Here is a 27,836-nt window from a genome sequence, read left to right as displayed (position 1 = left end):
GAGACAAATTATTCCCTGAGTATAAATTGATTGAACAACATTAATTTCTCAAAATAAAATGACTGGCCAAACCACAAGGGGTTATATACTACAGGCAACATTTTGTGCATTATCCATAGTACTTTTTGTCTTTTTTAAAAAGAATTCTCCATTTTAATACATTTTATAACCAGTGGCATGCTGGTAACACTAATGTACATAAACACGTCCACAAAATTTGACATTTGAGTTTTATGATTCGAAACCAACAAGGAATTCTTGGCATTTCCTTTTTGCTTTTCACCTAGAAGTTTAAAGAACAAATTATATGCCCCACAACACTTTAACCCCTCATTACCATGAGTACATTAGCTAAAGTAACCCTGCACAAGACAGAGAGTGTGCTCAACTGCAACAGAAGATTGTGGGCTCAGACTTGCAATTATTGAAAAAGAAGAAATGCTCAAACTCCTTTTGCAGAGTAATACATCCTTGAGGGCCCAAATGAGCAATGGGATGTACAAAATTTTACCATCTGCTTAGAGTTACTTCAATTTTATTTCCAAGTTTTACAGAAATTTGCTGAAGTGGAGTTTAGAATCCTTCCTCAAGAACCTAGTAATGAGAACAAGAACCTGTTCTCTCAATGATACTTCAAAGTGTCACAGATTCAGACAAAAAAACCACTGACATAGAACATGTAAAGTTATTGGCATAATCTTTATTTTAAAGAGATCTCTGCAATTCAGTGAAAGACATTTTCTTTATGTAGTGATTTAGAAAAAAACTTTGTAGTAATTATTACTTTATATGCTTATGCAAATATAAAAATAATAAAAAGATATGACACCTTCCCAGGCCAGAACCCACATTCTCATTCAATTTCATTTGCAATAATCTCAGATTTATAAGTAAAAAATTAGTAGTCAAAATAAACATTTATGTACAATATAATTGGAAAACCTAATATCTAAGATTAGTTTAACATATTTTTCAGGGTCTAGGCATGCACTCTCATCCAAACTACAATTCTTTGTGACTTTACAATAATATCTTTTGGGTTTGAACACCTTCAATATCTCTCTTGTGTTGCCATGTTGAAAAAACACGCAGACAAGAGGGGAATTCCATGGGATTTCAAGAAATCATTTAGCATATGCAAAGATCAATTAAGCACTTAGTGATACACTGTAGTCTCCAGTGCATTAATATTAGTGCATTATTCAAATGCATTAATATTAATTAAAATTAACATTTATGTCTTTCTATGCAGTTCCTATTGCAATATTATGGCATCTGAATAAAGCAGCAGCTTCCTGGTTTAAGCATTTCTACTCATCTCAGTAATAACCCAGACAGAGCATATTATGACTCAAATGCAAGCAAGCCTTTCTCATCCAAAGATCTTAGTTTTCATGTTTCAGAGGAATTTTTTTTTCCCTGGATATGGGTTCTAAAGAAACAGGGTAGCTTCTTCCCAGCTTTGCCTACAGTAAAAACAATGTCCAGGCCAAACTGTGAGAAAACATAAGGCTTTAGGTTAATACATAGGAACAGCAGAAAACCAGGGAACTGCAGCATGAAGCTAGGTAGTTTCTCAACAGCTTTATAAACCTCTCTAAGAGACAAAATAATCCCAACTCCTAGTTGCATCTGTCTAACACTTTTCAGAACATTGGTATCAAAGTGTATGTACAATAAAAATTACCTAATTTTCATAAAATTTCTGTATAAATATATCACCTTGACACTCTCCTCACAGTGACTTCTATACATAAATTAAATGTTTTAAATTGCAGTTGTCAGAAGTTTGGGGTTACCTTCATTTCTATTAGAAACCTTCCTTTGCAAAGGAAAATCTCAGGTCAGAATACTTGTGCAAAGCACTCTGAATTCACATCATTACAATTATTAACATTCTGATGTATTTGTAAATCACTTTGTATTTTCAAAGAGGGGTTGATAAACTGCACAGTTCTCATTCCAGTCGTCCTTGCTTAGCATCACCTATTGCTCCCCATACATCAAATACAAACTCATCTGGAAATGCAAAGTCTCCAAGAGTTTCATCCAAGGCCACTGCAAATTCATCTGGGTTTTTCTTGTCTCTTCCAGCTTCCACAATTGTTGCAGCTAAAAAGCAACAAAACAAAAGAATGTAATTATCATGAAAGTGACAGCTAACACACAGGGCAAAGATAGGGATGGATGGGATTTGGGATGTCTATTTTCAACAGCTGGTGAGGTCAGCTTAGGGAGATGCAAAGTCTACTAGGTGAATTTAGGATTCAAGAGGAAATTATGCACTTAAAGTTCGTGCTTATGACTCTAGAAAATGAAAAAGTTATTTCTGAAAATCTCAGCCAGGTGGGTCAAATTGTGCAGAAGGAAGAGAAAGGCTTTGCTGCTGTGCACAAGAAACTGGAGCCACCAAGGAACCTCTTGGCATCCAGGAGAATGAAAGCAGAGGAGTGATACAATGGAGTTAAACTGTGATATCTTGTATGCCAACACTGTCCAGCATTTTCTCTTATTTACCACAGAAGTATCAGAATTTATCAAGTGCCAGAGCACACTTTAGAAATGGCTACACTGGAGCTGCAGCTTACGATTGACTCCTTAGTTGCTGTGATCATTCCTCACCTTTTGCCACTGCAGTTTTTCAGACTCTAGGAGAACATAGAAGTCTACCCCAAACACTGGATGCTGACAACCCATGGGTATTAGAGAAATGAAAACATCTCTTGATCATGACACCTGCACCTCCATGAAGGGTGAAAAGAGTCAGCACAGAATTTTCTCCTGGTTAAGCTGGGTCCAGAGAACCACTGGCAGCAGGCTACCATGGTTTGAGGGCAGAATGCTCTGTAAGATACATTCAGCACATTCAGCACTGCTGAATACAGTTTATTTTCTGAGCTGTATCTCTGCTGCACAGCCTCTCTTCACAGGAAAATGATGGTATAGTACAATAGATAAAACATCGAAGACTGCTTCATTTTGTGATTACTTTACACCCCTGCCTTAAACTGCTTGGTGTCCTCCATCTTTTGTTAAACATCAAATACACACCACTTTCTTCACAAGCATATCAAATTCAAGTGTCAAAGTGAAGGATTTGATAGCTTCTAGCCTTTTCTTAGAGAAATGTCCAAATGTAAAACACATAATATAGTGCCTGAGGAAAGGAAGGAAGTTTTGAAGCCACAGAAAAACGTCTTTACTCAGACAGTCTGCCATCTACCACCTGCATTGTATTGAATCAACGCAGCAAAATCTCTCAGATAAAAATAAAAATAAACATTCCCTGCTCTGAAGTTTTACTAAATTTAATTAATATTATTTTGTTGACCTAAAACTCAGCTCAACTTTATTGACAGTTACGAACTTCTGGCAAACAGCACTTGCTGTGGTGCAAACATGTAACAAGCTGTAAGCAAGGGTGAGCCATATTCCACATTGTAAATGTCAACAACAGTAACTCTGAGGAAACTTGATGTTTTGGTTTTAACTGTGTTCAGCTGTGAGGCTCCACTCCCAGTGTGTCAAACAACACAAAGCTGTCCAAGGAAAATTTATGTAAATCTTGACAAATAAACTGCTGTGATGGAGACAGTTCAAGTGTCCCCAGCTTCCCAGGCACCACTAGTGGTTCTCAAGGACCCTCAAGACCCTGCCAGAAGAAACCCTATCCCCATTGCACTGATTCTCTCTGTGTCCCCTGTGAAGTTCCTCAGACTCTGACTCAGACAAGTCTGGAGGGGAAATGAGCATTAAAAAGGGGACTCGTTCCTGGTAAGTGGAACACAAGGATTTGCTCTATAACACCACTCTATATTCCCTGACAATGGGGCACAAGAAGGTACTTACAGGGAAGCAAGCCTGGAGATAATGAAGTGAAGGGTATAACTGAAACTTCACAGATTTCTGGATATGAAGCAGGATGTAAACTTACTTTTTATAGACCCTGGGAGAAGGGTGGAGAGAAAAGAGCTGTGCAAGGTGGAGTAAGAGCAAACACTTCAAGAGATGTTACACCAGATATTTAGAAATCAAAAGAGTAAGGATCTAGACAAATGTTCAAGCAGGGTGGGAGCAGGAATGTAGCCATTTTTAAGATAAATTGGCCAAGAGTTATGGAAGAACCATATGACACAGACAGCAGCAATAAAACAAGACATCAAGGCATTATATCACAGTCCCTCTGCCCTGGCTGAAGCTTCAGAATTGCACATAACAAACTGTCATTAAGAGAAAGTGTAATTTCAAACACAACTTTCGTTAAAGACTGATCTTCCCAGATAACTAAATAGACTCTAAAAAACTGATTTATTATAGATTTACAAAACTTGAAAACAAAATCCACTAAAAACTTTGCGGATCAACTTTCAACCCAATCAAGCAAGAATCAGAACATCGCCGCGCTAAAGCAGCCTCAAAAAAACCCCATTTTCACCTGTACTAAGAGTGACCAGCACTGCAGGGCACATTTAACGCAGTATCTTTACTGAGGCACAGCAGCATTCCCAGCCCCACCTGCTGCCGGAGCCAGGCTCCCTGGCAGCCGGGGCGCTGCGGCAGCGCGGTGCTGACCTCCAGCGCCGCCCGCCTGCACTGCCGGAGCATCCCCGCACTGCCGGGGCATCCCCGCCCGCACTGCCGGGGCATCCCCGCACTGCCGGGGCACCCCTGCACTGCCGGAGCATCCCCGCCCGCACTGCCGGAGCATCCCCGCACTGCCGCCGGCATCCCCGAGCACAGCGGCACCGCCGGGCCATGCCACAGCCCCGAGCCCCCTGCACTGCCTTGCTGCGGGCCAGCTGTCCTGCCAGCCCGTGAGCTCAGCCCCCATTCCCTGCCTGATGGCCCAGGCAGCTGCCACAGCCGCGGGACGGCGCTCCCAGGGCGGCAGAACGCGCCCGGTCGCACAGTGACACTCGCGGAATGGATGCGGAATTCCCAGGGCAAATCAAAGCCCGCTGACTGCCAAGGCATTCAGCAGATACTTGCCAGCTTGAAGAAAACTTTGCTGGTTCTCAGAGGGTGACAGCTTAGTGCCAAATCGTCTCCACTCCCCTCCCTTTTCCCCACTGCTTCTTGTAATCATTTATTGTGCAGCTCTTACAGGAATTTTATTCCAATAGAATATTTCTCCACAGTCAAAAGAGCCTCAATTGTTTTCAGATTTTCCTTTTTTCAGTTCACTTCAGGCAATGTTAGTGTCTGATTAATTTTTACATAAAATGTGAAAAGTTCAGCAATCTTAAAAGTGTTGAAAGGAATTAGAAGTCTCATCAACTTTAACTGAGAAGTTAATATCAAGCTTCCCAGAACATGCACAAAGTAATATGTTGACTTTTCAAATATAGTTGCTTTAAAATAACCTCAATGATCTTTCACAAAATCCTTATTTTCATTTTTAATGGACACATGGGGCACAAGCCATGGAAGCTAACTTCTGCCTGCCATTCTTATTATCTACCTTACATAGTGGTTTTGCTACCTATATCCTATACTGTAACTTCTGAAAAAGCTTTTTTCAGAAGTCCTGACAGAAGCCTCAAAATTTATTTAGCTGTAAACTTCTAATGCCATTACAAGTTTTGCCTTCATCAAAAGGTAACAAATATTATTGTTCTGTCCCATCACTCTAAAGCAGAAAATAAAGCATGTTTTCAGTATTTAACATTACTTGGTTTAAGTTTCATGTTGAACATTGTCAGATCTGGTACTCAATAACTATTAGAAATATTTCTGCTTGTTCCTTTTTTTTAAGTACTAATTCTTCTTGAAGTTTATTTTGTTTAACTGGACTTGCTGCCCTTCCTTTTATCAAAAAACTCCCATTATTCTTTCAGAATAAATGAACACTGTAAACAATATACTCCTGGATGTATGCAATAAAATCCGCTGGGAAAGGAAGTCTGGTGACAGAAGGAGAAAACAACAGATTCAGGGAGAATATCACTTCAGTTAAAGCATTTAGAGATAAAAACATCTATTGAATATTGATGGGTTGGATTTGCGAGCCAAGAGAAAAAGCTTGGGTAACAAAAAAGGTTTAAACCCGTAAAGATATTTTGACTTGATGGTAAGATTCAAAAATGAAGTCAAAAATGGAGAAGTAGAGTCCAATTTTTTTAAACAGAAAAGACAGACTATGCAAGGATATTTCAGCCTGATCTCAGTGATAGAAGATTATGAGACAGACTATCTCGTGTGTGATCACATAGCATGGACAGGACAAACGGGGTCAGGCCCAGCCAGCATGGGTTTAGGAAAGGCAGGTCCTGCCTGACCAGCCAGATCTCCTTTTATGACCAGGTGAGCCACCCACAGGATGAGGGAAAGGCTGTGGATGTGCCTACCTGGAATTCAGTAAAGCCTTGGACACTGTTCCCCACACCTTTCTCCCAGAGGAGCTGGCAGCCCATGACTGCACCAGGGGATTCTCAGGTTGGACATCAGGAAAAATTTCTTCACTGAAAGGGTGGTTAACATTGAATGGCCTGCACAGGGAAGTGGTGGAGTCACCACAGCTGGAAGTACCCAAGAAATGACTGGGTGTGACACTTAGTCCATGTTTAGTTGGCATGGTGTTGTTTGGTCTCGGTGATATTGGAGCTCTTTTCCAACCCTAATGACACTGATACATCATGCTTGATAATATTATAGAGAGCAACAGAAAGGAAACAATCATCCAAAAGCAGAAAAAAAAGAACAAAGGGGAACAAAATATTGGTGGATGAGGCCAAAAGGTGCTAAAAAAATGTGGACAGGAAGCCCTTTTGCCATCATTTACCATCGGTAGCATTCTGGGGTTGGATCCAGGCTTCCTCCCACCCAGAATTTTTGGGATTAAATACAGTCCATAGCACTTCAAGTCTTACTGATTTAAAAAAATAAATGCCAATATTTTTAACTAGCACCGTTTTCTGAGTAGGTCCTATTAATCAACTGCTCAAATTCCTTTACCAGAAAGCACTCATAGAATTTAAAATAACCTGAATTATCTCTCAGCTGTGTATTTATGTTTTAAAGAATACTGAAGTCAAACCTTGCCTCAATTTCTAATATGCCCATAAAATGGCTGAAGAATACATTTCCAGAGCCAACTGTCCCTTCTCTGGATTACATACAGTTTTCAGTACAAAGGGGTAAGGAAGTAAAAAGGTAAAAGTGCATCCAAAAGCAGGTATGTAAATCTCAATAGCATTTAGATCTCTGAAAATAAAAATAAAAAACTGTGCCAGAAAAAGTGCATGCATTTTCTTTAACAATTTCCAAGTATTTTGGTCCAGCCTAGGGATTTGTGTGTAGATTTAGTCAGCTATTCTTGAAACTGTCAAGATACTTAACAAAGCAAAAATTAAGGGCTTTATCTCACCTTTAATTGTGTCTGCAACTTAACATTAGTTTTTCCTTCCTTTCTTTCTAACTTATGTCTTAAAACTGGGGCACTGTTTCAGAATTCAATCACACCATGGAAGTGTCATTTTAATGGAGATGAAAGAGTAACATTAACTGACATCCAAAGATTCTGACAAAGAGAAGTGCATGGAAGTGAGCAATGATTGAGATCTTAATCACTTGTCAACTGCACTTTGTGATGACTTGCATTTTCAACTAATCTGGCTTGAGTAATGAGAGAAATTTCGAGCTAAGCGGTGATTGGCATTCTCTGAATGAATCTTTTCCTCATATTTCATTTTCATGGGTGACTGATCACATCCAGTATGTGAAAAACTGACATGTGTTAATTGAACAGATTTGTGACAGGTGATTAGCTCTCCTTTCCTAAAGAATCCTTGAGCTGTTTAATTGTTTTGAAATGGTAAAGTTGGGGGATTTGAGTCATCAACACTGGCTGTTGACTCTCAGATTTGAACTTCAGGATACGGCTTCAAAGGTGCAAACTAAAGCTACATGAACCCTATAGTCTTTGATTTCTGACAGCTTCTCTTGGTTTCACTACCTTTTGGGGAGGAAAAGAAGAGGTGAGGGACAAAACAACCACCCAGCTGTGAAGAAAAGAGCCTCTCTATGAACAAAGACCTCTTCCTTCTTTGAGTATTCTTTTAAGGCCTTTTTTTTTAAGTTTCCAAACTACATACTGAAAGATGAAGGGCATTAGATCTTTTGAGGGGGAAAAAAATTCCAGGAATTCATGGGAAAACTCTACCAGGTGCTTGGCTATTAACTCAACCATATGTGTTGAAAGCTGAACTTCTCAGTCTACTGTGCAAGAGCCATCCTGTTTACAGTACTGAGAGCCAAAAATACAGGGAACACCAGTTCCCACAGGACTGTTCCCATGGACACCAGAAGCAGAGCACCCACAGCTGCTTATTCCTGTAGGGCAAGGAGCCTGGGGACCTTGGAAGTAACCTGCAAGGACAGGAGCTTCCAGAAGCCCAGCCTGAGCCAGGACTGCAACAGCTGCAGGACAAAAACAGCTCCCAGAGGGACAGCTGGCAGGGCACTCGGAGCTTTGAAGCCTGAGCCAGACTGAGGCACACACAGAGGTTGCAGAATGAGATGGGACATGGAATCCTCCCTAACCTAAACATGGCTCAGCAGCACACAGGCCTCTCCATTGCATGGCAGCAGCATCACATATTAGAGCTGCTGGGAACAGAAATGTTGAGAACTTCTAGATTCCCGGGAATTGGAAAGTTTAGATAAAACCTACAAAACAGAACTCAAGTTTTGGGCAGCTCTGCCCTCTCTTCTATGCCAGGAAGCCCAATTCTGCCTTAGACTGAAGGACAAATACTGTTTTACCTACATTTTTTCCTGTGAGAAAACTAGTGGAATCTGCCAAACAGATGCTTGCTGGTAGGAGCACCCAACAGAGGCCTTTTGGCTATTGAGATAACCACCTTTTGTTCCCACTCCTCTGTGCTATCTGCTTCTGCTGCCCCTCCAGCCCTGATGCTTCCCCTCTGGAGCTTCATGCCAGACCTATTTTCTCTTCTGCTTTGCCTTTTCCACTTCTCTCTCATGAAAGGTTTCTTTTCAAGATCACTTTCCATTTAGCCTATTCTTTCCTTTTTCTTGGCTGGTTCTTTTAAGATATTACCATAATAATAAACACCTTCCTCTTTGTCTCAGTACCAGCAGTTCCACAAGATCCTAGGAGGATTACAGCAGCCAGAGCAGGCTACAACAGCTAGACTGCAGCTTCTTCACACACAAATAGAAATTCCTATTTAGTTGTAGTCAGAATAACAAAGAAAAGCAACAGCTGCAAGGACAAGTTTGGTGCATCTTTAAGGAACTTATGACACTGGGGTTACATAGCTTCTTTCATCATAAATCAATGATTCTTATAACTAGTAAATATTCTGTAAGTTTTCTCATGTTCATCAGAACACAGGTTTTAGAGATTTTGATAAATTTGTGTAATTATTCTGTCAGTTGCCTTGCTAAATAGTTGCTTGTTCACTGATGAAGATCTCAGGTTCAGACCTTAGCAATCAACTTTGATGGGTCTATGCCAAGGGGCAAAAAAGCAAATAAACATTCTTATCCTTAAGAATTCTTAACCATGGCACACACAAGACCCACTAGAAAATATATGCCAGAAAGAATGCAGTGGTGACAGTTATAGCAAACAACTAAAAAATGCATGCAACAGTGTATAGCTAATGTGCAGAAAGAATAGAGGATTGAGTAATTACATCATAAGGATTGAAGTGGGAGGGGGTATCAGAAAAACACATTTGTAGAAATACAGGCAAGTTTTTGAGACTGCAGGCTGGACAAATTTTGGTTCACTTACATCCAGAGACTAAAGTACTCAATAAATGTTAGACTACAGAAAATGAGAAATTATTTACTCTTGTAGTAATGTGTCTGCTAAAAACTCACCTAATTCAGTATCTCTTATGCCCATGTATGTTTCAAGAAGCTCATCCACTTTTTTAATTGCTTTTTCTTCAACTTCGGTTGGCTTTGTTGGAATAAAGGGAGAGAAGAGCAAAAGTATTATTATATCCATGCAGATTTCAAAATAGCCAGCAATGTGCCAGTGATTATCCTTACTCCCATCTTGGCCCCCTAGACTTAAAAAATCTACAGATAAAACACACTCTTCTCACAAACATGAGCTTTCCTCCTAATATCAAGCCACACAGCTCATGCATTCAAACTGAACAGGGGCCTTATATCTCCTGACAATACAGATCTCCATCAAATCCTCATCAGCTTTAGAAGAGCCCAGAATTAATAATATTCATTCATCAAACTCTAATCCTGGTTTTGCACAAATTCATGTCAATGTATCTAATCAGCCTCTCCTAACAACAACCCTTTCACCAACCCTGTACACTTCAGAGTCAGAACAAATTCTTCACAACCATCCCATCTCTTCCCCCCCGCCCTCCCTTCCCCCTTTTAAGCATCCCTTGGTCCAATCTAAATTCATTCATGTAGTCCATGACATCTAAATCTGGGGTTTGTGCTTCAGGTTCTTCAGCCCCATCCTATCCCTGCTAGTCATCAACTTCAGTTGTTCTCTTCAGTCCCACAAGCTTTGCAACATTCAATTTTTCCTTCCTACTTATCAGCCTTGGGGAAGAATAAATCAGCAGCTGAGGGGCATTCCACACCATACCATTTCCTCCACAGTAGCAGGGCCTTTGGCTCTCAGGCGAAGTGTTTCTCTCCCTTTGGAGATTTTAGCCTCTGACAGAGTTCTGCCTTTAGACCTTGGCTCCAGCTTTTCTAAAGACAAAACAAATCCAACAAAAATAAAATATCAGCCAAAACTACATATACAGTACAGCAGAATATGAGGTATCTGTTTTGGTTATTACAGTATCTTCACATTTAGCCTAATTGAGATCTAGACTATGTAAAAATCTAATTACAAATTAACTATTCTAAGGATAGCTTTGCTGACAATTTCTTGTCTTCAAATTGTAAGATCTGCTCAACTGCACTGAGGCTAGAACAAGTGACCAATATATCTAAGCAGGCCTATGGCATTCATTTGATGTATGTACCTTGTGTAATTTTATTTCCCTATTCTACAGAGAAGCATTTATACCTTTAAATTAGATAGCAGCTGAAGTCACTGGCCAGCTGCTGATTTATTTGGATCTTCACAGACAGAACACATAGCAGGTTTAGTATTGCAACTTTTCTATGTTTCACTGATGCAATGGTGCAAACACTGCTGCTAAGCAGGTGATGATGAGCCACACTGAGCTGAGTTAACAATCTGCTTATCAGCACTCACAGAGCTGGAGTGGCCATAAGCAGATCTGCAGGTTTTCCACTGGTTTCACCAAAATTATTTCACAGCTGATAAATCTCTACGAAGAGCATCTGGTTTACACTAAGTGTCCTTTACCTGAATTCAGCCTTTCTTGTTTCATCCTGGGTAAGGGCAGGCCAGTGAGTAGATGGAGCACAGAATCATTTAAGATTTGGGTTTCTTGTTTCAGGATGCAATTTTATATTCAAGAGTGGCAAGGATTTAATTTACTTACTGACATGGGAATTACACAGTGAATCTGGAAAGTGCTAGAAGAGAGGAGACAATTCTGCAGAACTGCTTTTATTTGTCCTGTTTTGTCTAACAGATTATTCCTCCTCTTAATAGGAGGCCTTTCTAATAAGCTCTTATTGAAGAGAATACTTTAACATGTTATATTAATTTTGCTCAGATAGATTTCAGCTCATCATTCTAGCATAAGTGGTCACAAATCCAGATTATTATGCTGAACAGTATGCTTGAAAAGTAAATTTTATTAGCTTTCATGATACAAATAGGTATGTCAAAGTCTCATACATATCCTTAGGATCAACACTTTTTCTTTATCCTTTTATTGCTTCAAGGACAGTTTAAAACATCCTTTAGATTGTCATCATTTCTGCGAGACTTGTTTCAAAAAGTCATTCCTGATAAAAAACCCCATATTTTTCAAATTCTGTCACCATTATCACCTTAGAACTCATGATTTGAGATAACCTTCATTTGCAGTACTTTAGACCAAAACACTCTGGCAATCACTAAACTATTTTTCATGTTCACATAATTAAAATGCAGAGTTTGTGTTATGCTGCCTTTACTTTGTTTCTATTCATTTTTCACAATTCACAGACGCTTGTGACTGGTACAAATCTTTTATTCTGTGCTACAAGCCTTGCCTAGGGGAGCTGAGACAGCCTGTGTGTATATGGTAGAAGGATGTCCAACCAGTAAATTATGCTTATTTCACATTTCACTGAGAGGAAGAAAAATAAAAATAATTTCACACAGAGGTTTGTCTCTTATTTCTGTACCCTCACCATATTCTGTTGAAATTAACAGGAATTCAGCACCTACTTGTTGAGCAGGATCTGGATCTTGTCTGTCATCTCCTCTGGGGCTATTCTTAGTGCTTAAGCTGCTGCTTAAGCATTATCTTTGTGCCTGAAGCCTAACTGTACCAAAGGCTAAAGGCAGGATGTTTTAACCTACTGAGCACTGCAACTTGCAAGTTAATTTCTGTAGGGTAAAAAATAATGTGCATATTCCAAAAATCTGCCCACAAAGCTCTGGTGCCTCTTAAATCAATGGCAGAAAAAAGGTATTGCCATGAAATTAGTGCATTTTCTCCTCTACATCACAGGCAGACTAAAAGGTATCTTAGTCACCTGACTAAAGTAAAAACTACTAAATTATGGCTGAAGTCATCCATCAAATGCTGATTTACCCTGCTCTTTACAAACAGACTGTGTAACACTTCTAGCACTGAACACAGATTACAGGCCCATATTAAAAAGAGGTATTGCTGTATTACTAATTGTGATGGACAACATATGCAATTCTTTAGCATAATGTATAACATACACATTTACTTAATAGCAGTACCAACTAACATGCAAACACATCAGAGATCAATTCATAACTCCCTTTCTTCACAGAAGCACCAAAAGCAAAAAAAAAAAATCTTTGCTTTTCTCTCATTTTCAATTTCTGCTACTATTCTGACACCAAGTGTCAAGACTGGTGTATGACAGTAGCTGTAAACTACTAACACATAAAAAAAATTTGAAAAACAAACATTAAAAAATTTTGCTGCTGTAGTGAAGACAGTGATATTGAATTGACTGTTACTGCAGGTGGGCAGAAGGCCTCATACAGATTTGTGATTTAGCATTATTTTGAAGTTTTTATTACAGGAAAATGTTACATGGTTTGGGGAGAGGATCCAAAAATTGAGATAATGAAATTTGTAACTCGGTCTCTATTTTGACTGTCTGAGCAAAACTTCCCTTTTTTGTTTGTTTGTTTTCTACATTGATAAGAGTTTATATATACAAGAATTAACAGTAGGCATGTATTCCTCCTATTTAAGCAGCACTTCTCATAGCATGCAGGTGGCAAGCAAAGACAGAGCTTTGCAATTCTGCTTTCTTGCAATTCTGAGTACACCTGCTGCATGACTGGAGATCCACAAAAGGCTGGGGAGGGGGAGAGGGAGAACAGGCAGGCAGCAAAGGAGGTGCTCTGGGGAACCCCAGACAGTGCTTGCTGCAGACTCCTTCTGCATTAGAGAGCACAGACCCCAATAAAGGGTACAGAAATAGAAAAGTCTGACACACAGAACAACAGGGATTATGTATCAACAGAGGAAAAAAGGGGTTTTGAGGATCAGGATATTAATGAAGTGATATTAAAGATATTAAGATATAAAGATATTAAAACCATGCTTTAAAACTGTACCTATGAAACAATTCCTGTTCTAATTTTGCAACATCATGTAGTGGCAAAAGAGACTGACTAAGGCTCAGGTGAGGTAACCCACACTAGGATGACTGCTGGAGAAAGCAAGATGGAAGACAATCCATTCATAAATCTTCCACTTCAAAGAAAAAAACTAAATGTACTTTCTTGTAGTAGTTATGTTACCACAGGTGGACACCTGGCTGCTTTCTGAAAACACACCCACAATGTAATGCAAGGATGGGTGGGATTTTACTATCAAAGTGTTTTACTGAACAAGGTGGACAGTCAGGTCACTCACCAAATGCTTTCAAAGGCTCTACCAGCTCCAGCTTAAACTTCTGACCTTTCTCCAGATCTTTTAGCATTTTGGCAACTTCATAATGCCGACACTCTGACACATTTTTCCCATTTATGGTCTCTATATGATCACCCACGCAGACAGTTTTGGTTTGGTCCATAATGCTGCCTTCTTTGATTCGCTATTTTGAAAAAAAAAAAAAAACACCACCAGAATTAGAAACATTTCTTTAAAAGGTGATTGTTTTTAAGAGGTGACACCACCAAGTTTCAAGAATGTCAGTTAACAATATCAATATTACTGAGCTTATTATTCCAGCAGTGTGTTTTGTCTATAAGATTATCATAAAACATACTTTATGAAAAGTATGTTTTTTTGAAAAGCATTATTTTTCAAACAAAGTGTTTTAATAAGCATTGAATATACAATCAGGGGAAAAAAAGAATGCAACCACACTTTAGAAATAAGGAATTCTGAACAACCTACTATTTTTGTGCTTTAAATCTGTTTACAGACATCTCAGTACTGTGAATGGTTATTCAAGATTTTGGGGGTTTTCTATTTAATAGCTTGACAAGTATAGGAACCAAATTTTTCTCTTCTCAAGTTTAGTCCAGGGACTTAGTAAAAAATTACATACTGTAAAGGGCTGATCTTAATAAGACCCATCCTAAGTGCTGAAACTACTGTTCTCTTCATTAAGCTATACTGTGAGCTGTATATTAAAGGATATCCTCTGAAATAATAAATAAAATTACTTTAACTGCCATCTCATGGAAAATACAAATAGTCCAAAGGTCATAACAGAAGTTACAGCTTTTATGGAGTGTAAAAAGTATGGGAAAAAGTATGGGGAAAAACCTTTAAAATATCTCCATGATTTACCACACTTTAAATTTCAGTGATTCTGTTTCTTGTTGTTACATACTGCCATATTGGTTCATCGTGTGCATACATCCCTTAAGCCATTATTATATAGTATTGAATAGACAAGCCATGACATAGTAAAATACCTTTTATTTTGCAGATACAAATTTCATTCTAACGCGTTCCTGAATAACAGTCTTTTCAACAAGGACTGCCGTGGTTCAGCTGACTGTGTGTGAGATAACAGTGAGACAAGGCAGATGAACACCTGCCACCTCCCACTGGAGCAGCCAGCCTGGCTGTGAGCGCTCCAGGAGCTGCTCCTGTCCCACACATGAGCCTCCATCCGAGAGGCAGTGGGAAGTGTGAGAGTGCTCACTGCCATACACTGCACTGCCATCATTTTAAGCTTCAGGCTGAGTTTAACTCTTTCTGGCCCTAAACAGAAGCCTGGTGGTGGATGTGGATATCGTACACACCAAAAACCAAATGTGCCAAAAGAGTTCCTGTTACCAGGACTCAAAAACTGTCCCACACAGCTTCAATCAATGTTTAGTCTACATGTCAAATATTCATTTAGCTTTTCTTCTTAGCACTTGGATCCACACACTAAAACTGTTGAAATAATATTCACTGGCTGTTATTTGTGTCACTTTTTATCATCACTCCAAGTTAACTGACTGAGACAGTCAAGCTACACTGTTACAATAATTAAGATGCAATTGCCTGTATTTCAAGTGCTCTACAGTCCATTGAGAAGCTATGAGGATCTATATTTCCTATGCAATGCCTACTCCATTTGATAATGTCTCCTTGTACACCACTCAGTCATACTTCAAGTTCTACTGCTGTTCTTTGAATGCTAATTTGACTCCATAATACCTTTTCCCACCTGCCTGTGTACCCCAAAACCAAATTTGTGAAAGCAGAACGACACCAGGTTTTGTTCTTAGTAAGGCAAAACAAGATTAAATTTCATAGGAAAAAGCCCTGCAGTTCAGTGCCAGGTTTAAAATTGGTTGGGTTACCACATCAAACCTAGAAACTTCCGTGTTATTCAAAATGCAGTAAAATAACTACAACCCATAGCAACCTTCAACAACCTGCCAATCAGTAATTCAGTATTAATTTTTAATTAAGAATGGGACACAGCCACAATTTTTTTATGTATATAAGCAAAAAAAAAATCAATAAAACTTTAGAGACAGTCTCTGCTTAGTCATTTACCTAGACAACAAAGTAATAAAAAAGATGCAGCCTTTACTTTTGTATATATGTGTATATACATAAATCAGCATTTTCTATGCTGATTTAAAAGATCCATTAGCTAAATCTGCAACAACAACAAACAAACTATGCTCCTAGAAACTCCTTAAAACTTCACCTTCATTCCCATGAAGACCGCGTAATTTTCATTACAATGCTTGTTATTAGACCAGCATAAGGAAAAATAATATATATTTGCTCAGAGGACTTTTACACAATTTACTGGAAGTTACAGCTTGTCTGGCTAACGTTGTGAGGGTTTTCCAGTGTGCTCCAATTGTGCAGTAGTCTATGTGAGGGCTGTTCTCTCTGCCTGTTACCAAGCAAGCACAAAGGGAGTGTCACTGCACAGGGCTGCACTCGTGAACGCTGCTCACTGAAGCATTGCTTCAATGCCTTCTTTTAAAATGCCACATAAGCAGCAGCATGACTGAATGTTATGGGCTGTATAGATGCCACCACTAGAAATTCACAGTTCCTTATAAACATAAAAGTTAGGATATGATTTTGCCAAAATGCTTAGTGAAACCTTTATTGCATCTTGACTTTCACAAATGTGACCTCAGTCCCATTTTTCCACAACAAAGACAAGCAAACCAATTTCTAAACCATGTCTTGTTTTATAGCCATGGTAGCTAAGGAATGAACAGAAAATACAACCTCTCCATACAAAAGCTCTGTTTACAGTGAGAACAATGATTGGGGCAGCAGTAATCAAAGATAATTGTTAATGTCTCACTAATAATGGGTAACTGGAGTATATAAGAGCAAAGAATCTCAAAAGGCAGAAAATATGATTAAGGTTCCTAATACCTTCTAGTCTAGCAAGAAGGGCAGCATCATTTCATAAGCCTCTACTTGTCTCAAAACATACTGCCTCTAGGTCATATAGAAGAGGAGAAGGAAAGCAATTATGATTAATATACTGAGTATGTTACTGCCCATACTTGCTACTCAAGCTCATTGTGGTAAATTGTGGTAATCCACATCCTTGTAATTCACCCTATCTAAGGCAACAATACAGGAAAGCTGAAAAACCACTGTACTTGCCCCTACTCTTGTACAGCACAAAGGCTTCTGCCCTAGGAACAGCCAAAGACTGAAAGAACATGATCTCATTATCACATGAGCGACAGAAGTTCTATAAGCATCTAATAAATGACATCAGAAAATCAGTTTAAAACAGGAGGGGGCAGATGCAAGCAGTATCTAACACCTACCACCTCAGGGTGGCTCAGGAGATACAATGGTCTCATTGTAAAACTGATACATGTTACAGAAGCAATGAAGAAATGAACTGATTTTGAATGACATGCAGTACAGATTAGCTGAACTAATTTTGAATTATGTACCTAAAGAAAAGCAACTTTATTCTTTACTTACCATATATATGATAATAAAAGATTTTATAAAGGATCTAAAGGATCATGAAACCAATAATTACCCAATTATAGTAACAGGAGCTTCTATAGAACAAAGTATTTCACTGATAATTAAGTTTACCTTTATGAAGGCACAGCCAGTTCCATTGTCTGTAATGGTAAGTCCCAGCATATCATCAGTTTTAAGAATTTCCACTTCTTTTCGCTGTCCTTTCACATGGGCAAATATGAAATCTTCAAGGCCAATTTGTGCACCTAAGAGCTTGTCCATATCAACTTTATGAGTGTTCAAAGTGCAAAACATGATCTGTGCAGAGGGAAAGCAAACACATTAACAGTGCATTAGCCTTGGTGAGCTTGATAGAAAGCATGAGAACTTCTAAAACGAGAGCACAGTTCAGGCCCTGTGACAGGTCCAGAGCTTAAGTGATCCCCCTTCTTCTCCAGCTATACCAGGAGAAGGAATAGTCTCCATCCACACACAACAGAAAGCATCAGTAGCTCAAAGTGCAGGTGAGAGCTGGCAGGAAACACAGGAAAGAGACCTCCCTGTGTGAGCAGCCTCTCAAGGCCTATCTCTGCACACCAGCCCTGAGAGAGGTATCTTGAGCTGGTACAGCTTGCACCAGGCCAGAGTAAGCAAACGGAAGAGCCATCTTTTGCCTCATCATTCACCAACCTCAAATTCCACCTGATCCAAAGATCACTAGGGACTACTTTAAAACTTGATTAGATGAAAGCAGTTTAATGGGAAGAAAAAAAAAAGAGAGCTTATCAAAACAAGAGTCATGAGAGAGCATGAAATGCTTTGTATTGCCCCATGTGTTCCCTCATTAGCTCAGAGCACATTGTCTCCCATGGGCTTCCTTAGTTCCTACTCTTCCCCAGCATGAGCTGGGGTCATCCCTGTTCCAGTAAAAGAAGGGCTTAATAAAAAGGTCAAATTGCTTCCTTATAAATCAGCTTTTCTGAGGGATTTCCCTTCAGCACTGGATATCAGGCAGTGCTTTTTCTCCCTACACTCATGCCAGCTCTTCAGCAGGGAGGTTTCTTGTCCTGGCCAGAGGCAGGGTGAGAGCAATCCGTCTGTAGTGCCTGGGAACAGAGATGCTTCTGCCCACCAGGAGCTGCATGAAGGAACCTGGCCAAGCCCAGCACACCCATCACAGCCACAGTAATGACAGGTGCCCAAGCCTTTCCAAGCTGCAGCAGGAGAGGAGTGAGGGCCAAGGGAAGCCCAGCTTCCTCCTGGGTAGCACGGAGAGCACAGGGCAGCAGCCAAACCAGAGACTCTGTGCTCCAAGAGAAACTTGGGGAATCCCTAAAATCTACTTCACTGAGGCAAAGACATGGGGTTTCCACACCAGAACACTACACATGCCCTTTTCTTTCCTTCTGGCATCACTGGATGAGAGCAGAAAAATTGAAATGACAGTCACCAACCTGTTTACGTTGATTCCAGGTCAAATGAAGAGTGGATACTTTTACTAATGTATTTCACAGAGAGCATTCAAGTTTCTGGAGCTTTTTAGGACTTAGATGCTGTAACTATGGGGGTTTTAATCTTAAAAGACTGAAAGTTAATGGAGAGATTGTATTTCTTGATAGAGGTCTTGTTTAGTTGCTGTTTTAAAAACAAAACAAACAAACCCCCCCACCAAACAGCCTTACTTCAATGGCTACTTGCTTATCTCATCTAATCCATCAAACACCCACTGCAATCTAACACCTTATTTAACAATGAAAGTTGTAGCAGCACACCCTTAACAGACATTAGTTTTATTTGCTCAGGTAATGCAAAGGTTTTTAGTTAAACAATACTCCAGAAACAACACCTAGAGAAATTAATCTGGTTTTAAGTAAAAAATTGAATATAATAATAATGATAATAATAATCTCTAATGACAAGCTCTTTTTTAAAATAAAAAAATTAAAACCAGATGATATCAAGTTCACACACACATTTTCAGCTCTCTCAAGCTACATAACTTTGCCAGTTTAAAATGGTAACTCAGCTCTCTGTTCATTGTTCCTGTGATGAATAACAAGCACTGTCTTTACATTTTAGACATTAGCATCCTTCATCTGACCTTGTCAAACAGACAATCTAGTAAATACTGTCACACCTTTGAATAGATAAAATTGGCAACAGAGCAGAAATGTGATATTTAGAAACTTGATCCAGAGTTTCTCTTTATAGATCTTCATCTGGATGGCATTCCTACTACAGCCTATAAGTCTGCAGAATTTTTTGTGAGTCAGTTCTGTGTTAGCCACAAGGCTGAGAGAGCATCAGCTAGTCAAAAATAAAAACTTAAATCATTCTTCATCCTCTTTAGTGAACAACTGCTTTTTCTCAGAAGAGATATATGCAAAGAGTAATGTACTAAAGATGTATCTACCCAGAAAGATATACCACTACACCATCTACCAGTTATAGCATAGCTTTATTTGTACACAACTGAGACCTACTGATTCAAAAATGGCATTTTTTCATAGATTTTACATAAGTTTAATATTGGTACCTAATGCCAGATTATATACTTGAATACTTAAACAACAGGTTTCCACTCACTCAAACTTTTGCATATTTTTAATAGCAATTTTCTTATTCAAAAATGAAACAAGAAAAAAATTCAATGTGCAATTCTCATGGTTAAGTCTTTTCTGTCCTTACCCTAAACCTTCATAGGCATTTGGTCTCTAACTCACTATACCAGTTCTGTGAATATTTCTTGCCAACTTTAGCAAGATATTATAAATCAGAACTGTTAGATCAGTCACAAAGTATCTAGGATACCTCCTTCACCAAGAGTTATCATCTTCTGCAGCACTCAAAAGAAGGAAATTCCATGTTGCTGGACATTAGGGGCTTATGAACAACTTTATAAAATAGATTTGTCCAATAAGATTACTAACAGATCATTCCCTGCACCCATATTTTCAATTGGAAGAGAACAGATTAGCCAACAAAACCAGGGCTATATAAAGAAATATAAACATGTGTTATGTAAAGAAATGGTATTAGCTAAGAAAAAGAGGGTTACATGATGTGTTATATAAAGTATGTATGCAGTACCATATTGCATGCTCTATACATTAATTGTACTCGCATCTTCCATATTGAGCTGACACCTTGAGAAGAACTCAAAAATGAGTTGGTTGATAGATTACATACTCAGAAGCTATTGAAAATGTATTAAAAATCTCAGATAACTTTACAGAGATCACAATAACTTTCTGTTTAAGAGGTAGGGAAGTGAGAATTTTAATTCTGATCAAGATGTAACACCCACTGACATATTTCCCTATATATGTAGATGTCATCATATCAAGAAATCACCAACGCATTTTCTCTGTATTACTCACTTTATCTTCCCCAAGGAAAATGTGAGAGCCTTGACCAGTTTCAGCAACAGGAAGAGAGTAGCCAGCTCCTCCAAGTTCTAGTGTGCTTTTGGTATTGTCAGATATTCAGCCAGGTCAATACATTTTAAGGCTTATAAAATAAGCATTCAGTGTTTTGCTGTTTGTTTTAGGATTTGGTTGGGGTTTTTTTTTCTTTCAGTTTTTGGTCTTTTTATCCACAAGTATTACAGTGTAATACAGTGTACACAAGTAATTACAGTGTAAATTTTTCCATCCAATTATTTCCATACTAATATTTCAAATACTTTCACAAGCATCACATGCAATATGGGTGTGACATCTAAGCACTTCTTAGGGAAACAGCAAGCAAACAATTCTTGCCATAGGGTTGGGAGGAGGTGTTTTGTAGGGAGTGTTAAGTTTGCTCATTTAAAGTATTCAATCTGTAGGCGTGATTGTGAGCAATTCCTTTCAACAGATAAGCTTAACAATAAAACTTTCAACATTTTGGTGATGAGGATTTCACAAGCTAACCCTTTTCTCTAAAACACACTTCAGATTTTTTATTATTAAAAGGGCAGTTTTGTTCAGAAAGACAAGTTTCAGCAGTGGCTTATTTGTCAGCAGTCTTTCATAAAAGTTTAAACTGAACAGGTTTAAATCAAATAGTTCTATGAAAGTTTAATGTGGCACAGCCTCACCGAATACTTGACTGTTGAGCACGAGGAGGCAAGGCCTGTGCAACTACAGCCCACACAAAGCTCAGCAGCTGAACTCCTGCTACTGGAAGAGGAAGAGGGAGCTGCATTTCTGCCCTTACTGCTGCCAGAAAGGTCTCTCCTCTCCTCAATTACCCTTGCGATGCAAAATTCCTTCCACTGTGAAAGAAACCCCAACCTCCAAGGGCTCTGGACAGACACAGCCATCGAGCATCAATTTAGTTCACCAGCCCCACCACATTTCATCTTTCAAAGCAAACAAGATAATCAAAAGGCAGATTGCAAGTAGGCAAACTAGAAGTCCTCACAGTTTCTATGGGTTCCCTTCTCGTCTGATCAAGAAATAGCCCTGCTGCAGCTGGACTTTAATATCCATGTTCTCAGTGCCTGATTAGCCACTCTGAATACTTTAAAGCCCTACCATGTGCTCTCACAGGAGCACACCACCACCAAATGCCTTAACAGACCCACATTGTCCTTCAGTCAGTGCTCATTTATCATACAGGCTGCACTCAGCACTTTCACCCTCATGGGGAACATTCCCTGCTACATTCCCAATAGTCAGAGTGGAGTAGTAATCCTAAAAGGCCAAAGCTACACATAAATACTTTTTCCAACTATTTTTCCTACTTCAACCTCCATAGAAAAAATAAGTGAAGATATTTCTATTATTTATGCAAACAGAAACATACACGTAACTGTGTGTGGGTTGTGTTTTTAGTTGAGTTGCATCTATCTATCTTTTTTTTAGCTCTGTGCTTTCTTGTTGAAAGCTTGTTGAAGTAATCAAGTTAAATGTGATGTACCTCAAACAACACTCATAATAATGATGCTGGAAATTATAAAACTTACTTTTTTAATGTAACTTTAGTAAGGGGTTGTTCTCCTTTGCACAGGGGGAGGAGAATTGAAGTTTCTCTTTACAAGACTCTTCACCAGGGTTTAAAATTTAAAATTTTAACATTCACAGATTGGGAGTAGCCAGAAGGTACACAAGAGATAAGAGATTATCAACCATTACCCCCAACATCACCCCCTGGCGAGGCCTGAGATACCTGGTCTGGGAAAAGACTGATGAGAGAACTGAAGTATGAGGACCAACTTAGCATTGAAGGCAAAGGGATCAATAACCAAACTAATTTAAGACCAGTGAACAAGAATTTCTTTGGGTTTTGTCTGTATTTTTTTTTCCTGCAGTTTTGGTGTCAATGACACAGGCAATGTATTGCTAGAAGCCATATTCACTCCTCTTCCCTGGCGAAAGAACGATCACCTTGGACAGAGAAAAGCAGAAATGCTGGATGTGGTAAAAGTCAGAGAGGTAGGCAGAAAGGGAGGCTTCTGCCTACCCCTCACCTCAAAAGGGGTAAGAAAGGATGAGTACAGGAAAAGCCTCAGAAAGCAGCTGTTATGTCTCACTCCTTCATAGATAGCCAGCAAACATACATCCCCTTTGAAGCTATACCCATCCTGTCCCCATCCTCCCCTGCTCATGATCCAGGTCTGCACTGAAGTTTCTGTCGGTGTCTGTCCAACAAATACTGTGTTTTATATAAGCTTCTGTCACTGTTGACAGTCAATCACAGAACCTGGAATGGATTCTCCAGCAGAAACTGAACTCAGATGGTCCCAGGAGGTGTGATCCAAAGAGGAAAAGAAGTGCTTTAAGCATGTGGAGTCAAAAGGATGAGTGACAGATTATAAGTATAGCTCATTCAGAATGGTATTAAAACACTTAGGCAGGAATTTATCCAAGAATCCATACTGCTGCCTGCCCTGCAGTAACCTCACATACCATATTAAATGTATTCACTTCTGCAAAAGGCATCTGAATGCTCTCTGCACAGAGCTGAGCTCTGCCCCTCCACTCCCCCCCAGTATTTTCCAGCCCAGCCACTGCAGGGTGGAGATCCCTGTGATAGGACCTGTTTCCAAAGGCTGTCACGTGTGGGTATCACACTGCCTGCAGGCTTCAGCAGAGCTGGGTCACTGAAACTTTCCTAGATAGGTAACACCTACAAATGGCATTTGAGTACCTGAGCGTCCTGCAGTCTGCTGAGATGTAGCTTCTGGCATTATTCTTTACTATCTAGTTACTAGACTATCTGTCCAAAAGCAGTTTTAATGAATAGATAATACAACTTAAAATAAATTCTAATAAATTCACATTTCTTGGCTGTTCACTGATCTATCCTGTCTCTATGCAAAAATCTGTTGCATGACTCTCTGGCCTGAATTCTTCACTCTGTTATGCCACCTTTACACCAGGAAATATTTTTGTTCACTATTTTCACATCATACAACCTTCTTAAAGCCAACTGAATTTCTGGAGTGGAAGATTTCAAGTTCGGTGCCTCCAGCAATCATTCTCCATCCATTTTTAGCAATAAGCCACATTAAAAAAAAATTAAAGGATGGAACACTAGGGAGAAAAAGGAAATAAGAAACTTCTCCAGTCTGGCACATGGCTGGCAATATATGCCTATGATATGTGGTGCTTCCTCTAAAACCTCTGAGGGTGTAAGATTATACATCTAGCAGGAGAAACAGGAGCACACCATTCATACCAAATTAAATTTCTCTGTGAAAGCTGTTCTTTCTCAAGTCAGTGGAGCCAAAAGTTCAACAGTGAAAGGAAGAAAACTAAAATAGAAGACAATCTGGTGATTATGAGAACTTGAGAATACAAGGTATAACTGAGATGGAACAGAACAAAAGGGAAACAGCAGCTCAGGATGAAAAGAAAACAAAGGAGCAGAAAGTCAGAAAGCAGCTGGGAAGGTCTGGGACACTAATGCATTGCTTCTTAATTACTTAATGCAACAGTGACTGATTCAACTGTATTCACTGCTACTGCCACTTTCCCTTTACAATTTACTATTTGAAATGCTACGTCAGGCCACAGCAAACTCAGAACAAAGCCTGTAGTAGTAGTCTTTACAACTTTTTCAAAAGTCATCTACAAAGAAAAAAACAAGTAAAGCTGTAAAGCCACACGTAGGCATAATGAAATGTTAGCCCTCTGTTTCAACTTGCCACTCGGAGGTTAAGGTTCAAAGAACCACATAGGAAGAACTTGATATGGCCACTACCTTTTAACTAAGAGAAAACAATGCATTTACAAACACAAATGAATCATTATCCAAACAAATGTTTAGAACATGGCTCAGAAAAAAAAAGATCAAAAAGGCAGCAGAGCTTAAAAAGGAATCCTGTTACAGACTTAAATTTAACTCCATTGGAACAGTGAACACTTTAAAAATAATTACCTGATAAAGCAGAAAACTTTCCAAACACCACTTTCGGCCGAAATTTTAAAATGCAGTACGATTCAGGGCATTTATACCACATGCCCTCCCCTTCCAATGCCTTCATTCTGGGTATTTAGCCTCATAAATCCGTTGTCCCCTTTTTAGCTAGAATGAAACAGTGCCTAAGAGCTGTCTCAAACAGCAGCTGGCAACAGGTTAACCGAGACCCTGGAGTTTTGGTCAAGAGGACCACTGTTTTTACCGTGGAAGAGTTAAACGCAGCCACATTTATGCCATTTCTCGCACGGTAACGCTCATTTGGAATAGCCAAGGGAGATTTTTCTCCCAAGCACTGTAAAGCAGTCCCGTCCACACGAGCCCGTGCAGAGGCCGGGGCAGGGCGGTGGAACAGCCCCGGCGCCCGCTGGCGCCCCCGGAGGCCCGGCGGGACGGGGCCGCGGCGGTGCCGGCCCTACCTGGGCGGGGTGGATGCCGAAGGCCGCTGCGATGCGGGCGTACAGCTCGCGGGCGCTGCCGAAGCCCTCCACGCGGCCCGTGGGGCTGCCGTGCGCCAGCTGCGTGTGGAACTGCAGCCGCGCCGCGCTGGCCGACGGCGCCGGGGCCGCCGCGGGGGCCGGGGCCGCCGCCTCGCTCTCCACCAGCTTGAAGGTCTCCTTGGACTTGTCCTTCTTCTTGTGTCTCAGCCCCAGCGGCATCTTCCGCGCCGGCCCCGGGCTCCTGCGGCCACCGCCGCCCGCGCTGGACTCTGCCCCCGGCGCGGCGCCGCCCCGGCCCCGCGGCCATCGCGGCCGCCAGGTGCGGCCCCGCCCCGGCCCGCCCCGGCCCGGCCGCCCAGGGCACGGAGCGCTGCGGGCCGGGAGAGCCCGGGCACCGCCGCCCCTGCCCCTCCGGACAGCCCGGGGCCGCCTGCGCTCACAGGGGTCCTTTATCCACCCCGCTCCTGCCGCCGCCACAGAGGGGTCCTTTGCCCACCTTCCACTCGCTCGTTCAGGAATTTCTGCTAAGAGCAAAGTACTGAGTACCGACTAGTATAGATTTATATCCAGCATATAAAAGAAAACCAGAAGTATACAAGGACTTCAGGCTACTCTTTCTCATTTATCACAGACTATAAATCTCTAAGGGTTCATAAAGCAACAGTAACATAACTTAAGAGACTTCCTATTGTACTGGGCAACAGCTCTGAAATACTGAGATTTAACACAGAAAAAACACTTTTCAAGTATTTCTAACACTTAACGAATTCAAAATGTTTCCTCTACTGTGAAATAGAGCTACATATTGTAGTCAGAAGTTCACATTACAGGATATATCTGTGCTCCAAAGTAACCACGCTCACCTCAGTGGAACTGCTCCATTTTCAGTAGTGCACTGAGTCCACCCAAGATGTGATGAATGCAAAATTCATGAGCAACATTCAGCACTTCTAAAGGAAACTGCTCGAAAGGCACAGGGAGAAGCAGCACTGCCTTACCACATCTTCTGACTTGCACAATAAAAAAGACAAACAGGATTCTGGCACATGGAGTCAGACCAGGCAGGCAGAGACAATGAATTACTGTGAGGCAGCCCTGAGTCAAAACTTCTTAGCAGATCTAATCAGAGCACCTCTGATTACAAGAAATTACATACAGGTTTTAAACTGCTTATGCTGTGAGGTAAAAAAGGTTTGAACCCAATTTGACTTCAGCTTTTCCAAGATAGCATGTAGTACATTTAAAAGAATACTCAAAAATGGCTTTTATCCAGTTCTAGTTGGAGACAATTGGATTCAATATTGTTACTAATTTTGAAGGAATTTCCATCAATAAAAAATCTAACAAAAGTGCACAGTAAACTTGCCTCCACACTTAAATAGTTGATTGTCCAGTTCAGTTTGAAATCACAGAACTTAAAATGAAGGTTTCTCTGAACTTGCAGAACTGTGTGTACTTTTTCCCCATTATGGAATGAAATTCAGGCATTCACTGGATCACATTGCAGCGAGACGAAATGAGATATTAACTAACAGTACCAAACTATTCATGTTCATCTTGATATTCAGGGGGTTTTGCTGCTTTTCAATTTAAAAAAAGCAACTTCTTTTAAAAGAAGTCATCTTTTCCCATTTACTAAAATGTACTATAAAGGAATTGGTGATAAGTATTTATGTCTTGTCTTGACTCATTCATTTTCTTGTGAAAAGGTAATTAATTGACTCTTACAACCCAGTTAATACTCCTTATTAATAATTTTGTTAATGATATTTACTAAATGAACACAGTCAAGTTTCCATATATACAGAGATTGTGCAGATTTATTTAAAAAATAATTCATGGACATTAACAGTCCTAATTTAGGTATCTGTCGTAAAACTTTCCTCAGTGGAAGTGTATTTCCTCAGTGGAAGTGTATTTCATATGGAGGTGGATGGAGAAAAACAGCTGAAGTTGGTACAAAAACTATGCTGATCCTACCTACAGCTTGGAGCTATGGCATCAGCTTTTAACTATGGAAAGAAAAAATGATGAGGGCAATGGAGATGATCAAATAAACTGAAGACACAAACAGTATGGAGCATGTATATGCCATCATTTGTTACATTATGTAACAAGTGAAATGAAACCTTTTTTGTGACATTTAAATCAGAGGAAGATGACACTGCACACATGCCTATTTTCAAAACCCAAACCTAGAAAAGCATATACATGAAATTGCCATAGCAGTCCCCTGCTTTGGAAGGAAGGGTAAAGAAGAGTTCAACAGTCAGTTTCATCTCTGTTACTGAAAAGGTTTATTACCATGGACTTCTTTTTCCTCATCTCCAAGTACTATTTATTAATATTGCTCAGATCATGGATTAGCAGTTTCAATGATTTACATTTGATCACCATAACACAATGCTGACTGAGTGGATTTTAGACCTGTAAATTAGTCTGCTGAAGGAGAACCTCAATGAAAAAAAGGCTGTAATGGACAGAA

The 27,836-nt window shown here is 39.9% G+C and overlaps 1 protein-coding gene across 2 annotated transcripts; it reads right to left on the bottom strand.

Annotated features, from left to right (window-relative positions):
- Positions 1-680: 680 nt before the first annotated feature.
- Positions 681-25,570, bottom strand: GIPC2 (GIPC PDZ domain containing family member 2). Of its 2 annotated transcripts, none has more exons than XM_066555757.1 (6): positions 25,331-25,570; positions 17,637-17,822; positions 14,001-14,181; positions 10,598-10,707; positions 9,853-9,934; positions 681-2,112 (listed from the first exon to the last, which is right to left on the bottom strand). In XM_066555757.1, the coding sequence occupies exons 1-6, from the start codon at positions 25,568-25,570 to the stop codon at positions 1,958-1,960; spliced, it is 954 nt and encodes a 317-aa protein (XP_066411854.1). In that variant the 3' UTR covers positions 681-1,957. The 2 variants fall into 2 exon arrangements, with proteins under 2 accessions (XP_066411854.1, XP_066411855.1); XM_066555758.1 differs by lacking the exon at positions 25,331-25,570 and adding an exon at positions 24,873-24,944.
- Between the last annotated feature and the right edge of the window lie 2,266 nt (positions 25,571-27,836).

This window comes from Molothrus aeneus, chromosome 9, assembly GCF_037042795.1.
Source record: "Molothrus aeneus isolate 106 chromosome 9, BPBGC_Maene_1.0, whole genome shotgun sequence".
In the NCBI taxonomy this organism is placed as follows: Eukaryota; Metazoa; Chordata; class Aves; order Passeriformes; family Icteridae; genus Molothrus; species Molothrus aeneus.
The sequence above is the reverse complement of the archived record's forward strand: the minus strand, read 5'-3'. Positions and strand labels throughout refer to the sequence as shown.